This window comes from Canis lupus, chromosome 20, assembly GCF_011100685.1.
Source record: "Canis lupus familiaris isolate Mischka breed German Shepherd chromosome 20, alternate assembly UU_Cfam_GSD_1.0, whole genome shotgun sequence".
In the NCBI taxonomy this organism is placed as follows: Eukaryota; Metazoa; Chordata; class Mammalia; order Carnivora; family Canidae; genus Canis; species Canis lupus.
Genome location: NC_049241.1, coordinates 46,058,650 through 46,074,857, shown reverse-complemented (window position 1 = coordinate 46,074,857; position 16,208 = coordinate 46,058,650). Strand labels below are relative to the sequence as shown.

General features: G+C 52.8%; 1 protein-coding gene and 1 pseudogene across 9 annotated transcripts in view; one reads left to right on the top strand and one right to left on the bottom strand.

Annotated features, from left to right (window-relative positions):
- The window catches only part of CPAMD8 (C3 and PZP like alpha-2-macroglobulin domain containing 8), a 76,842-nt gene extending 71,044 nt beyond the window's left edge, over positions 1-5,798 (bottom strand). For all 9 annotated transcript variants that reach the window (XR_005375031.1, XR_005375032.1, XM_038566939.1 and 6 more), the window contains exons 1-2: positions 5,672-5,798; positions 974-1,125 (exon numbers count right to left, since the gene is read on the bottom strand). Coding sequence is in view for 7 of the 9 variants with exons in the window: in XM_038566939.1 (XP_038422867.1) it covers positions 974-1,125; positions 5,672-5,760 (241 nt within the window). In the remaining 2 variants the exon portion in view is untranslated. The remainder of the gene's footprint in view (positions 1-973; positions 1,126-5,671) is intronic.
- A 6,161-nt stretch (positions 5,799-11,959) lies between these two features.
- On the top strand, positions 11,960-12,251 carry LOC111091414 (annotated as a pseudogene).
- The last annotated feature ends 3,957 nt before the right edge of the window (positions 12,252-16,208 follow it).

The window sequence follows — 16,208 nt, the reverse complement described above, 5'->3', positions numbered from 1 at the left end:
CTGGGAGACAGCCAGTGATGCCAGTGGACTTTCCTAGTTATGACAGCCCATAAACACTCTGTTGCTGAAGCCAACCTGATCTGGGTTTCGGGGTGGCCCACAGAGTCAGGACTTCACTCCTGCCTACCCTAGCCCTCTCCCGGTTTCCACTCCAGGCCAGCCTCTCCCTCATCTCCCCAAGGGATAGGTGCTACCTTGCTGGCCTTAGAGCCCTGACATCATCTCTCTGTGTCTCCTGTGGCCAAATCACACTGTACGTGAGAAATAAGGTGTCCGCCCTGCTGGACTCCAGGCCTTGAGGCAGCTCCCTGCTCTCACCACCTTTGTCCAGGAGGCCCGCACTGCTGTTATCTGCAGTTTACCAAGGACAGCAGGGCAGAGGCTGGCCAGAGGCCTGAGCCCAACTCAGTGACAGTCTGGCTGGAAGTCGGGGGCTGGATCTAACACCACAGGGGTCCTAGAAGCTCAACAAAAGGTCTGAAGTAGTCATGAGAGTCCCTCTGGACCCCGGTCCCACCTCTAGCCAGAAGAAGGCCTGACTCCATCCAGATCTGCCCCCAGAGAACCTGGGCTGTGGGAGCACCTGGGTGGCTCAGTGGTTGAGTGTCTTCTTTTGGCTCAGGTCATGATCCCAGGGTCCTGGCAGGTCCCCATGGGGAGCCTGCTTTTCCCTCTGACTATGTTTCTGCCTCTCTCTGTGTCTCTCATGAATAATTTCTTTTAATCTTAAAAAAAAAGGAGAAAAAAAATAGAACCTGGGCTACAGAGGAACAATGCACTCTGATTTCCTAGACGGGGCAGGTGGCTGCCCCTCCTGGGTCTCAATTTCCCCATCTGAAAAGTGGGGAGAAGGCAGTCTGCTCTCCCTGCCCTGATAGGAGGTGAGATGGGAAAGAAGCAAAGCAATGCCCACACTGCCTGAGCCCCGAAGGCCACTCTACAGAGGGAGAGGAAGCCCTGGTCAGGGACCTACCCAGGATGGCTCCCTGGCTCCATGCCACCGCCTCGCCCTGGGCCACCAGCTGAGCCTGGACCATAACTTCCCGGGGGGAGTTAAAGATGGTCACGCTGATGACTTCCTCCACTCCGGAGCGGAAGACAGAGGGTGCGGCAATCAAATAGGGCCTGTCAGAGAGGAGAACCTCAGTGAAGGCCGAAGGCTGTCTGACCCCCAGCTCTTGCCGGCCTCCCTGACGCTCTGGCTGGGTCACAGTACTCCCTGCATTGGCTTCCACCTACACCTGACCACACCATGATGACACTGTCATTTTATGTATCTGTGTCCCCCACTGACCTGTGAGCTCCTTGAGACCATGGGTTGGCTTATTGATCTCTGAAGCCTCCTGATGAGGTAAGAACCTGGCCTCGCTGGATCTAGCTGGCACCACACCCCCTTCCAATGTCTGCATTGTGGCCTCTGGCCTTTTCAGTCATCTTATTCTGCCACAGGACCTTTGTGCGTGCTGCACCAACACTGTGAAATACTCTCCTGAGTTACTGGCAGGATCCCACTTCATCCTCAGAGCCACCCTGTGACAAGTGCTAAAAGCCATTTACAGAGTCAGAAATTAGAGCCCTAGAAAAGCCAAGTCATGGGGCACTTGGGTGGCTCAATCAGTTGAGCGTCTGCCTTTGGCTCAGGTCATGATCACCAGGTCCTGGGATCAGGCCCTGAGTCGGGCTCCCTGCTCCATGGGGAGTCTGCTACTCCCTCTCCTTCTCCCCTCCCCCATTTGTGCTTGCTTTCTCTTCCTCTCTCTCTGTCAAATAAATAAATAAAATCTAAGAAAAAAGAAAGAAAGAAAGAAAGAAAAAGGAAGGAAGGAAGGAAGGAAGGAAGGAAGGAAGGAAGGAAGGAAGGAAAGCCAAGTCATGTGCTTGTGCCAAGAAGAGAGACCAGGATTCAAACCCAGGCAACCGGACTCCAGAACCCAGTGGAAAGAAACAAAGAGCTTCCTGCAGCATTAATTTTAAGAACAAAAACCCTGAAAATAAACTAAATGGCCCGACACTGAAAAAGCTCTGTGAACAATGGAACCAAAACAGGTTTCTCTTCCTGAAAATCCTCAGCTTCATGAACTGTGAAGATACTCCTGGAGCATAGAGAACATTATCTTCCTTTGCAGATGGGAAAGCTGTCACTCCAGGAGAAGGAACATGCCGTGGATCAGACAGGAGAGAGCCTTGGGGCACCCTTAGGGCATCCAACTTGAGGCACAGATCCTCCCCCCTGAGCTCCTGCCTCTGGTATTCTACAACCTTCCACAGATAATCAGAAAGTCTCATTTCATCTTCACCCACAAAAACTGCTCACAAGGCAACAGCAAGTGCTGAGAGCCCAGACAGCAAAGGTAGCACAAATCCAACCCTGCAGACCTACAGGCACCAGAAGGAAACAGGTGAAAGGGAAAACCCTAGGCCAGGCAAGGAAATTAGGAGAGATTTTCATCTCTCAGAATCCTCTCTGGGACAACCGGACGTCCACACACACGGAGATGAATTTAGATCCCGGACTGAACACCACATGCTGAGATGAACTCAAACTGGGTCAGAGATCTAAATGTAAAACTATAGGGGCGCCTCGGTGGCTCAGCTGGTTAAGCATGTCTGCCTTGGGCTCAGGTCATGATCCCGGAGTCCTGGGATCCAGTCCCACATCAGTCTCCCTGCTTGGTGGGAAGCCTGCTTCTCCCTCTGCTCTCCTCACTCGTGCTCTCTCTCACTATCTCTGTTGCTATCTCTGTCTCTCTCTCTCTCAAATAAATAATTTTTTTTATTTTAAAGATTTATTTATTTATTCATGATAGACACACACAGAGAGAGAGAGAGAGAGAGGCAGAGACACAGGCAAAGGGAGAAGCAGGTCCCATGCAGGGAGCCCGATGCGGGACTCTATCCCGGGACTCCAGGATCGCGCCCTGGGCCAAAGGCAGGCGCTAAACCGCTGAGCCACCCAGGGATCCCCAAATAAATTTAAAAAAATAAAATAAAATAAATGTAAAACTATAAAAAAAAAAAAAGACACCAGAAGGACACAGGAGAAAGGCTTTGTGAACTTGGGTTAAAGCAAAGATTTCATGCAAAAGATCCCAAAAGCAGGATCCATCAAAGAAATCATTGATAAACTGGACTTTATTAAAACTTCATGAAAAATGGGGCATTTCAAAAGACACAGTGGCTTCCTGTTGAGTCCTGTCCGGCCGCAGCACCAACCCTGGAAGCCTGCCGTGCTCTGTCCAGCTTGAACAGTGGCCAGAGTTCACGCGCTTTGGGTTCCTACGTGGACTGTCCTACTTCAGGACAGACCGGAGTCTGCAAGGACCTCAGGACATAAGATAACTTACTATGTATCTCCAGCACTGATGAGAATGTGCCAAGACCCTAGTTTTGTAGGTACACAGCCCAGATCCAGCAATGACCAGAACCAGTAATGACCCTGGGAGTCCAACGTTCTGTCCGACTCCAGCACCAACAACCACTCGCAATGACCAGGTTCCTGTGGGCAGCGTCTGGCCTCAGCAGTTCACACAGCGTGCAGTGACCCTGGGTGCGTAACTGTGCTGATCCTGGGTAAGCATCATCACCCTAGGGACATGCTGTGTATTATCTAATTCCAACACCAACCCGGGGGTGCAATGACTCCAGCTTCCTATGTGTCCTGCCTGCTGCAGGGGAACCTCAACCTCTTCTAGGAATAACCTTTCCATCTAGCTCCCAGAGGAACCCCAGCACATGCAGACTGGGGAAGAGTATTTGGGGAATAGACAAATCCATATGTTCATTTTCCTTAGTCTCCCCTTAAAGCCTTCATCCAGATCTGAGTTAGATTTTTCACCCAAAGGACCTAGAGAACCCAACAGAACCAAATTAACTCTCCCTGAGGTTCATGAGTTGCAGCTGTTGGGATGCTTGCTGGCTAAGCATTGTTGACCTGATGCACCCCCTTGGCATCACGACTGACACTGCTTCTCATCCTTTGGTCTCAGCAGGTCCCGGCCTGGAAAAGGTGGTGTTTGATAAAAAGCAGACAGTCTTGGTCTTACTACAATGTGCAAATCCATGCTGCTTTGTGGGGTCAGGGATTCCTCATGCAAAAATCACATGGGTCTGGGAACCTGGGTGGCTCAGCCCATTAAGCAAGCATCTGCCTTTGGCTCAGGTCATGATCCCAGGGTTCTGGGACTGAGCCCCGCAATGGGTTTCCTGCTTAGAAAGGAGTCTGCTTCTCCTTCTCCCCCACCCCCGCACCCCTGTTCATGTGTGTGCACTCTCTCTCTTTCAAATAAATAAATAACATATTTTAAAAATAAGTTTAAATAAATAAATAAATAAATAAATAAATAAATAAATAAAATATTTTTTAAAAAATCACATGGTCACAGAAGTGGGTATCCAGGGCTATTCCTAAAACAGGATCCCTCCACTGGGTGGACCATGGCCCTGGCTTAGAGGTTAACTAATCTAGAACCTGGGTCAGTAATTTTGCAACTTCACTTCCTAGTGTGTGTCTTCCAGCACAGGGATTCCATGTCCCTCGACAGAAGGATGACTTTATTAGCCAGAGGCAAATGCTCCTGAAAACCCTTCGAAACTCTGCAACCCAGAGTTGCAGTTCAACCCAACTCTGAACTTGGTCCTTATAAAGCAGGGTCTCTAATTTAGGGCCGGGTCAAGCTTTGTGATGAGGGTGGACCTGCACATGACAAAACGTTTCTTTCGCAGCAACTCTGGCCTCCACTCGGTAGATTCCAGCAGCATTGCCTCCCCCTAGATGTGAGTCAAAAATGCCCCCCGCTAAAATTGCCGAATGACCCCCAGGGAAACAAAAATCGGTCCCCGCTGGCTGAAAACCTCTATTTTAAGGAGTGCCTGCTTTGAAACACCCGGGACAAAAATTTGCTGAATTCCAATTTCACAAGGGCCCAGGAGAGGTAAATCCCATGGCTCAAGGATGGCCCAGCATGGTGTCTTCCTTTTCCAAAGGAGCCGTGGCTGGAAGAGACACCACCCACCAAGCCCCATGCTTGACCTGTTTTCTGGGAACTCCTAAGCACGCACGACTTGAACAAACCACCTCATAAAAGCTGAAGCTTGGGCAGCTCCAGGTGGCCTCCCTGAACCCACAGCCTCCAGGGCTCACCCCAACTCGGCAGGTCTGGAAATATTCCCGATGAAGCCAACTCACGGGAAATTCTCCTTAGGAGCTAGTTAATTCGCCTCCTCACTGTGTCAACCCACCAGAAGCTCCGCAGGCAAACTTCAAGAAAAATGTGGAAGCAAAACAAACACTTCCTCGGGCCACCACGCCCTCCCAAGGAGACCGGCCGGTAGGTCTCTCCCACGTCCCAGCCAAGACACGCACCTCTTCCCTCCGCGCCCCCGACAGCCTGAAACCACCACCCGCGACGACAGCCCCCGCGCACCCCCGGGTGAGGCGGGGAGGGGGCGCCGGCCTCGCAGCCTGAGCTCTGGGAACCCCTCCGGGTGGCCGCGTCTGAGGGCTCGGGGCGCCCCCTTCCCCCGACCCCGGGAGTCGGGGCACCAGACTCGAGGTCCCGCCCGGTGCGGAGGCTGTGTCGCCTCGAACGGGTCGCTGCCCCTCGCTGACCCGGTCCCCGGGGCCCCTCCCCGAGAAGACAGCCAGCCTCCGCCGTCGCCCGCGGCAACTCACGGGGCCTGGGGCGCAGCGCACTCGCCGTCCCGCGGCGACCGCAGCACGAGCAGGAGGCGCAGCAGCGCGCAGGGCAGGGCGCCCCGCATTTTCCGGCTCCGCGGGGGCGCCGCGCCCAGGGAGGGGGCCGGGCCGGGGCTGGGCCAGGGCCGGGGTCCGAGCGCCGCGGTGCCCCCTGCGCCGCCGGGGGCCCTTTGTTCGCAGCCCCCGCGCCGTGCGCACGGCGCCATGCGCCCCGCTCCGCCGCTGGCCGAGCTGGGGCAGCCCCGGACCAGCCCCCTCCCCGGACCCGCCTCGGCCCGCCCCGCCCCGCCCCGCCCCGCCCCGCCCCGCCCCCAGCTCGCCCCGCCCCCAGCTCGCCCCGCCCCGCCCGCTCCGCCCCCCTCCCCGCGCCGGTCCCGGGACTCACCGCCTCCACCGCCTCCGCCGCGCCCCCTGCCCGGACCCCTCGGCGGCTCATCCCCAGACCCTCGGACCTGACAGGGCCCCTATTCCCCCTCACCCCGCCCCCTCCCTGCACTGCCCCCGTCCCCCCAGCCCGGCCGCCCGCCCCGCCCCCGCTCCCTCCTCGGGACTCCTCCCCCTGCCAGGGCGCTCTCCGGACTTGCCCCGCCCCCTGCCCGGACCTGACCCCCAGGCCGGGTCCACGTCCTCCTTCCTCGGATCCGAGCGGTCCTTTCCTGCCCCCCGCATCGCCCCCGCTCCCCTTTCCTGGGGTCTCATCCTCCTGGGACCCGCCTCCCCTGCCTCCTCCTGGATCGCCCCCACCCCCCGCATGGCCCCCTCTTCCGACCCGACCCGCCCCGGCCTCCCCGGGGGATGCTGTGAGGCGCCCACCCCAGCTAAAGCCCGGCGACCTGTCCGGTGTACGCGGCCTCAGGAGCATAGAGGAGACAGGCTGGCCACGGGGTGAACCTTCCAGATGCGCAAGTGTCCCCCGGTGCCTGACTGCTGGCCCTCACTTCTACCCTCGCAGCACCCACCCCTGCCGCTGTCCACAGGTCCTGAGTCAGGCCCTCCCCTCTGTGGGCCTCCTTTCCCCTCTGGCCTACAGCAGGGTAGGGCCAGCACCCCTTACTCTCCTGCCCCTCAGAGTGTCCCCAACTGAGCAATAGCCCCATTGCCATAGGATGGGGGGGCACACCTCCTTCTTTATCATGTTCAAGTCCTGTCCCCCTCCTCCCAGCATCACCCCCACCCTCAACTGGCACCGTTTCCCCCTCTAAGAGGACCAGTCTAGCTACAGGGGTCCTCCTAAAACTACTGCTGACCACTCTCCCCTCCTGCCCCAAATCTTTGGGGATCCCTGTTCTTTGGGACCAAGTCCAAACTCCAGGCTGCCCCGAGGCCACCCTGATGGCTCAGTCTCACCCCAGTTCCTCAGATGCTTTGTGTTGACCCCTCAAACTCTGCTCTTTGGCCTTTTCCCTTCAGCTACCCAATTCCACCCAATTCTGCTCCTCCCAGAAGCTTCCTCTGAACCCTCCCTGCTCCCAGGCACTGTGGGGCCTCTGGATGGCCTGCGCACCAGCCCTCTCTTGGCTTTAGGCCAAGCCCTGGGCAGGCAGTGGGGACACAGGGCAGACAGGGCTTGCCCTAGCAGATGCTGGAGAGGCCCCGCAGGAGCCTGGGCGGAAGGGGGCGGGCAGCAGGCGCCACCGGGGTGCTGAGACCAAGAAGAGGCACAGGCCCCTAAACTCTGTCCTCTCCGGCACCAGGCAGGGACATCTGGTCTCACCCTCCTGATGTGGGTCTGTCCTGCCCAGCCCGCAACGCCTCCTCCTGCTCTTCCGTAAATGGGTCCCACTCTCCAGCCTTGAAACCAGCCTCCTGCCCCCTCCTGCCCCTCCCTTTGTCCCTCCTCCACTGGGCTCCAGCCACACTGGCCTCCATGAATCCACGGACTGCCACCTGCCACCCACCACACCCTCCAGCAGAGATGCCAGCCGTCCCCTCTGCCTGGAATGGTCTTCCTCGTGGAATCACAAGGCTGCACCCCCTCCTCCCCTACCTTCAGGGCGAGCCCCACTGCCCTTCCTTCCCTGACTGCCTGTGTTGTAAGGCCTCAGATTGGACCTGCTGCCCTTATGGGTCCCCAAAGGCCTGTGAGTTCCCTGCTCTCACTATGTATGCCCCCCACTCGGCAGAAGAGGCTGTTTCCCACCTCTGTGACCCCATCCAGTTATACCCCGCCAGTCCCCGGCCTAGCAAGTCTCCCCTCCTTGTCTTTCAAACAAGCCAATCACATCCTCCCCTGGGACCAAGGACCCCCTCACCCTCCTGTTACTGGAAAGTCTGCCTCCCACAGCCTCTGGGGGTTCACTCCCCTCCCAAATGCAACCTCCATGTGGTCTTGCATGGCGAGCTGGGTCCTCTTCCAACCCAGGGTTGTGAGTTTATGTGACAAGCTGCTGTCTGTCCATCTCATCAGACTGGTGTTGGGTGTTGTGTGTTAGGCCATCTTAAATTGTTTGATGCAGGGGATCCCTCCTTCACTAATGGGGTGAATAATAGACACCACCATGCCCTCATCACCCAGTTTGATGCTCTGGTGCCCAACATGGGAGCAATGATCGTTTTATCCCAGGAGCCCTTGCTTCCTGTCTGTCTCCCCGGAGATATAAGCCCCATTTGCTGCTGGACACCTGGCCCCAGACACGTGGGCACTCAGTACACATGTGCCGACATCCTCACCGGCCCCCTGAGCTGCAGCGGGGCCCTGGGGAAAAGCCAGGTGATCCATTTCCAGGAAACGTGTGAGCCCTCGTTTCGCAAGGCCATCGCTAAAAGCTGAGTTGTACAAACTTGCAATTAAATCCATGATATTAAAAATAAAAGTTGCAAGTACTCGAAAGTTATCACTTCCTCATTTCACTGCATCTCACTATTCTCTGTGCTCCTGAGGATACCCCTGACTCTTGTATCTGATGGTGAAAAAACTGTAATACTACACATCCCTCCCCACATCACATTTAGTGACTTCCTGCTGGTAGCCTCAAACTGCTGGGGGATGAGGAGTTGGGGGGGGGAGCCCCATCCATTGTGCTCTAATTTGCTTTGAAAGCACAAATTTGTTCCAACATGATGGAGACCTCAGAGACGGATTTGAGCATAATGTGATCGAATGTGGTGGTGCTTATGCAGGGTTTTTTAAGGGGCAAAGCTGGAGAAATGCAGAAAACTGTACCCGGCTGACCCGAGTTGCATGGGAATATACAACAACCCCCCACCCCCCACCACACACGCCCCTCAACATCTACACACTCCCTCAGCTGTTAGGAGCTACCACAACAGACCCTATCTGGAAACCTGGCTACAGCCTTCCCACACCACGTCCACCTGTGAACCTCAGGTCCCTTCTAAAGGTCAAGTACTTGCTGTAGTATTCACATCATTCTAAGCCACTTTACATGTGTGCAGCAGTGCTACCGCTTTCAGTAGGTGCTGGTCTTTTTTTTTTTTTTTTTTTAATGTGTCAATGACACAGTTTTTAAGTTGTGGCCTGACCCTGTTTTCCCATAAGCCCTGTGGTTGGTGCGAATTTGCAGAGTGTGGTCATTTTTAGGAATGTCACGTCAAGGCAGAACTGGCTGGGTTGGTCCCACCAGGAGTTTGTTTTGTTTTGTTTTAAGATTTTGTTTATTTATCCATGAGAGAGACAGAGAGAGGCAGAGACACAGGCAGAGGGAGAAGCAGGCTCCCTGTGGGGAGTCCGATATGGGACTCCGTCTCAGGACCCGGGGATCATGACCTGAGCTGAAGGTAGCTGCTCAACCACTGAGCCACCCAGGTGCCCCCCACTGGGAGATTGTTAAACATCTCTTAGCATGCCAGTGATGAGTTGCATAGGGGGCCAGGTCTGGGTGGGCGGATGAGGGAGGTGGTCCTATTGTTGAAAAGCATTTTGTTCTTCCATGGAGCCAGTCAATTCCTAGACATTCTGAGGGGTCAGAGTCTGGTCTTGGTACTGGAAGACAGATGTGCAGACTCATCGCCTGCAAGGTACAGGTGTTTAGCACAGCATGGCAGGGACCCCAAAGCCAGAGCTAGAACAGGGCATGCCTGTGTGCAGGAGCAGTGATGGGGCAAGTTGTTCACTGCCTGGAAGGGCACGGCAGCGACATTACTTGGGGAGCCACTGGCCATACTAACAAGGCCGAAACTGCATCTAACCTCTGATCCTACTGGAAGGACACAGATGCCAAGGTGCTCCAGTCAAGAGCTTTCACAGCAGCCTTGTTAGGAGCAGTGAATAACCAGGAGCCGCCTATGTGTTCATCCAGGGAATGAGGGATAAACTGATGAAGGAAGGAGGTGCCACGTTCATAGGACAAGCGGGAAAACAGCAGCCAGGGAAAGGGTACAGGAAGGCATTTTAACAAGAGCTGAGCATTTTCACTTCCTGTTGCCTAGGGGGTAGGGGGGTTCAGACTAGGTAGGGAGATTTCCTGCACCTCCTGCCCTCTATGCCCAGAGATGTGGGACCAGGAGTGCTGGCTCTGCAGAGGATCAGAGGTCTCTCCCCACTGCCAGTGTGAGCCCACTCCCAAGTCCTGGGGTTCAGAGTAGGCCATGAGGGGGGCTCTTCAGCCAGCCTCACCTGATCTCAGCAAAGAAAATGGGCAGGAGGGCTTCTTGATTTTCCCCAAACCCAGGGGGTCCTGGGAGCGAACTCTAATAGCGTCTTTTTTGACTGCACTAAGCGGCTTTCTTGGGAAAAGCCAGGATTACAATGGACTTAAGAGTTGGCATTGGAGCCCTTCTTACCAAAGGTGGGCACGACATTGCTGGTTGTACCGCATCCACCACTTAGCTCGGCCTGTCTTCTTCTTTTTCTCCTGTTTGGCCACCTGGGGAGTCTGCCCTCTTACTTTCCCAGCACGGGCCAGGGAACCATGCAGCCAGCTACTTCCAGGGTGGTCAGAGCCTCCACTCCACACTGACTCAGGGTAGCCTCAGCCTCTAGGGGCATGCCTGCCAGGAGTACCACTTGATCCCCTGGAGCAATGGTCTCCAGTGAGGCTACAAGAACCTCAATCTGGGTGACCGGCCCCTGGCCACTCACTTAGAGGGTGTGTAGCTCCTGGGCAGGTACAAAGAGCTGCGTGTTGACAACTGAACCAGAGCCACTGCAGCCACTATAGCAAAGATGGAGTCAAGGGCGTGCTCATCCTCACCACCTGCTGCGTGCCTCAACCTCAGTATCTTCTCCAGGATTCCCAGGTGTTTAGAAAAGACACCCAAGGAGAGCGTGTGGGAGAAGCTGTTCAGAAGCAAGGTGCAAGGGCTACTGGGAATCTCCATGGACAAGGGAAGCACCTTCCAAGGCACCTTCACAGATCAGGAAAAATCCAGGCCGAGATCTGCCCAGCACTCTCCCTTTGCCCATGGAGAAGAGTGAACATTCACTCTTCCCAGGAACAACCAAAATGTTTGGAAGGGTGTGTGTGTGTGTGTGTGTGTGTACACGTGCGCACACACACACATCACACATGAATTCCAGGCCAGGCAAGGGCATGGGAGGAACAATACTGTATGAGTCTCTTGTGGCTGCTATAACAAATTATCATAAATGGGTGGCTTAAACAATAGGATTTTAGGCAACCCAAAGAGTGGGAGAAAATATTTGTGAATCAGATATCTGATAATGGATTAATACCCAGGATATATTAAGAGTGTCTGCAGCCCAACAACAATAAAAAGCAAACAACCCAGTTCCAAAATGGGCAAAGGATCTGAATAGATGTGTCTCTAAGGAAGACATACAGATGGCCAACAAGCACATGAAAAGATGCTCAACATCACTAATTATTAGGGAAATGCAAATTAAAACCACAAGATATCGGGATCCCTGGGTGGCGCAGCGGTTTGGTGCCTGCCTTTGGCCCAGGGCGCGATCCTGGAGACCCGGGATCGAGTCCCACGTCGGGCTCCCGGTGCATGGAGCCTGCTTCTCCCTCTGCCTGTGTCTCTGCCTCTCTCTCTCTGTAACTATCATAAATAAATAAAAATTTAAAAAAAACAAAAAACAAAAAAAAAAACCCACAAGATATCACTTCACACCTATTACAATGGTTTCTTGTTGTTTTTTTAAATAGACCATAATAGCCAAACAGGGGTGTTAGCCCCCGCGCACCCTGTGCCCACTTCTGTCGTGGAGCAGCCTTTAGTGGTCTCCTCTGCAAAAGGGCTCCGTGGCCTAGCATCCCTGTCCTTGCAACCTGTGATCGTGCCCCAGGGTCCATGAGGGGTCACCACCGAGGTTCCCACCAGGTCACAAGAGACAGGATGACAGCCGTCCCCTCCAGCGGCTCAATAGTGACCACCCATAACTATTACCTGTGCCACCTGGTCTCCACTTCCAGTAACAGCTCCTGCGGAAGTGCAGAGGATCCTGGGGAAGGCATCCCTCACCACCCTGGTCTCCTCAAGGCCAACCTAGGTCACTGGTGGGCAAGGTTCTTTTTTAGGAGGTCCACTCTCCCGTTCATGGCTATAGTGTTGGAGTCCCCAGAACCCTTGGGATCTCTCCAGAACTCCAGCGGCAAGATCACCTGTGACTTGGCTCTGGAAGCCATGAGGAAGCAGCCTGGTGGCCAGCCTGGCAAAACCAACACTGAGTCCCCATCCTGAGTGGCCATCATCAGGCTTCAGAAGGCAGCGAGGCTCATCAGAGCCCCTCCCCTCTCCCTAGACCAGGCAGACTGCAGCAAGCAGAAGCAGTTGAGCTCTTTTATATTAAAACAGCAAAACACCAAAAAAGAAGTTGAGAGAACACCACTCTTTACTATCCAAGCCACAGGCAAGCCTTTCTGACACCCTGGAACCATGTGCCTTGTACCAAGTGGAAAAAAAGCTCCAAAAAGAAAAGAAAAGAAAAGAAAAGAAAAAAAAAAAGAAAGAAAGAAAGAAAGAAAGAAAGAAAGAAAGAAAGAAAGAAAGAAAGAAAAAGGGCTCCAAGCAGCCAGTTTAAAAAATTAATTAATTAAAAATAAATAAATAAATAAATAAATAAATAAATAAATAAATAAACCATAACAAGTTTTGGTGAGGATGTGGAAAAATGTGTGCACTGCTGGTGGGAATTTAAAACGGTGCAGCTGCTGAGGAAAACAGTCTGGTGGTTCCTTGAAAAGCTAAACATAGAATTACCATATGATCCAACAGCTCCATTTTCGGGGCATATACACAAAAGACAGACTGTAAACAGTAAGCAAGCCCCATGTAAGTAAGCATGGGGCTAAATAACGTTTTCGGCAGAGAAAAGACGTGAATTAGGGAGAGCAAGTAAAAATATTTCAAAATTTGAATCTCAGATAAACGACCCAATAAAAAGTTGTGTTTGGGTTTTTTTTTAGTATAAGTATATCCCAGCGATATTTGGAACATACTTAGACTAAACATAAACGTATTACTTTTTATGTAGGATTCATATTTGACAGGGTGTCCTATTCTTTACATGATGACACTTCATTATCATCTTTATAGTAACCTCACAAAAGAAGGAAGTGGTTCCTTCAAGTTCCTTCAGATTTTGCATAGGATCCAGCAATTCCAGCGCTGGGCTTAGACCCCAAGAATTGAAAGCAGGTGTTCCAACAGATTGGACACACATGTTCACAGCAGCACTAGTCACGATCGCCAAAAGGCAGAAGCAACACAAATGTCCATCAACACATGGATGGATAAACAAAATGTGGTCCATCCGTGCAACGGAGGATTAGCCTTAAGAGGAAAGAAGCCCTGATACATGCTACAACATGGATAAATCCCAAAAACATCATGCTGAGAGAAAGAAGCCAGATACAAACAGTAGGTGATTCCATTTATATGGAATATCAAGAACAGACAAATCCACAGTGACAAAACGATTAGTGGTTGCCAGGAGCTGGGGCGGGGGGAAGAGGAGTGACTGATGGATGGCACGACGGGGTCTCCTTTGGGAGTGATGGGAATGCTCTAGGATGGACCGTGGTGACAGTTGCACAACTCTGTACTAAAAACTAGTGAATTGAACACTTCAAGAGGGTAAATTGTATGACATGTAAAGTATATCTCAATAAAGCTGTTGCTCAAGGGGATCCCTGGGTGGCTCAGCAGTTTAGCATCACCTTCGGCCCAGGGCGTGTGATCCTGGAGTCCCGGGATCGAGTCCCACATCAGGCTCCCAGCATGGAGCCTGCTTCTCCCTCTGCCTGTCTCTGTCTCTTTCTCTCTCTGTGTCTCTCATGAATAAATAAATCAAATCTTTAAAAAAAAAAAAAAAAAAAAAAAAAAGCTGCTGCTCAAGAAAAAAGAAGCCCCAGGCATGCTCCTCAGCAGGAACGTGGCTGGCAGGGAGTGGCTGGCACTGCCGGCCACACCCGGGGCCCTATGTGCCTCTTGGGCAGCAACTTGAAGTGCGAGCTGTTGAACTTGCTTTGGAAATTTGGATCTAGCAAGTCCATCCTGTCCCAGATCCCTGTGCTTGGAGCAGCTCCCCCAACACCTCCAGCGCCTTGCTCTGTGCACCCCTTCCCAGCCCCCACCACCCCCAGAAGGCAAAAGCATTTCTCAGTGGTGTTGTTCCAGGAGGAACCGGCTCTGCTTGGCTCGTTGGGGAACATCTCTCTGAGATGCTTGGCATCATATGAACCTGGACAGGCCACGGGGGACAGTGGTCTTCTGTGCCAAGCAGCAGAGCTGGCTCCAGGCCAGTGTGGCCCTGCAGACACGGGGAAATTACCGGGAAGTGGAAATCTTAGGGAGAGACCTGGGATTTCCTCTCTAGCTCCAGTTGTGAGTGGGGCAGGGGTTTTGAGACCTGACATACAGAGCCTGGGCACCTTCTTCCATTGCCCCCCCCAACACAGGGCACCCCTGCTAGGGAGGGGCAAGCAGGCGCACCACCCCTTGGCCTTTACAACAGGGACAGATCTGGGGCAGCATACTGGAAATCTAATTGCTGGCTACTTTCTAGATTCAAGGAGGAATGAAGAGCGACTGCTAAAGGGTATGGGATTTCTTTTAGGGGTGGTAAAAATGTTCTATAACCAGAGGGAGGCAACAGTTGCCCAATATCTTGAATATACTAAATGCCACTGAATTGTTCCCTTTAAAATGGTGAACTTTGCAGTATGTCATTATCACCTCAATAAAAGTAAAAAGAAGGAAGGAAAATGCATCTTGCGGCTGAGGAACCCAGGACACCCAGAGTGACCAGAATCTCAGAAGGACCACTACACGGGGCAGTGTGGGTCCAGTGGAGCCAAGTGCAAATTCAAATTGTGACTCTAACATTTACCAGCTGTGTGACATGTAAGAGACTGCTTGACATCTCTGAGCCTTTTTTTTTTTTTTTTTTTTTTTGTAAATTCATGAGAGACACAGAGAGAGAGGCAGAGACACAGGCAGAGGTTCCATGCAAGGAGCCCGATGCAGGACTCGATCCCGGAACTCCAGGATCACGCCCTGGGCTGAAGGCAGCTGCTCAACCGCTGAGCCACCCAGGCATGCCTCTCTGAGCCTTTTAATTGCCCCAGCTACAAAGTGGAGATCACAGCATTTCCTTGCAGACCAATTTGGAGATTAAATTCACTGATACAGTGTCTGACAGATGGAAGGCACTTGATAGAGGCACCTGGGTGACTAAGTGGTTGAGCGTCTGCCTTTGGCTCAGATTGTGATCCCAGGGCCCTGGGACGGAGTCCCACTTCAGGCTTCCAGCATGGAGCCTGCTTCCCCCTCTGCCTGTGTCTCTGCCTCTCTCTCTGGGTCTCTCATGAATAAATTAATAAAATCTTTTAAAAAAATGATATAGGAGCATCTTTTTGTTATTCATAACGAACCGCTTCCAACCACACCTGACTTTCTGTTAATGGGGTGACTTTTGGAACACACCTGAGTATGGGAGCTGGTTGTCAGGGAACCAACCACGTGATTAGAGTCCAAAGAGGGAAGAGCTGCGGGAGATTGATACTCAATAGCCAATGGCCAATGATTTAATCAATCGTAGCTATGTCCTGAAGCCTCTGTAGCACAAAGTACAGGGCTTGAAGAGCTTCCAGCTTGGTGAAAGGGTGGAGGTGCTGGGAGGATAGCCACTTAGAGGGGGCATGGAAGCTCCACACCCCTTCCCACATACCATGCCCAGTGCATCTCTTCATCTGGCCCTTCCTCAGTGGTATCCCTTATAGCAAATCAGTAACAGCACATAAAGCACTTTCCTGAATTCTGTGAGCAGTTCTAGCAAATTACAGAATCCAAAGAGGGGGTCACAGGAGATTTCTGATTTGTAGCCAGTCTGTCAGCAGTCCTGGAGACCCGGATTTGTGGCTGATGTTGGAAGTAGAGGCAATCTCATGGGACTACAGCCCTCTCCTGTTGGGGGTTTGTACTAACTCCAGGTAATGTCAGAATTACCCAGTATGGAAAACCCACATGTGGTGTCAGAGGTGTTGTGAGTACAGGAAACAGAAGTTTTCTTTTCTGTCCCTGGGAATTTTCTGGGGCTGTTGGTTGTATTCACTGTGGTGATGGTTTCATAGGCAAGTACATA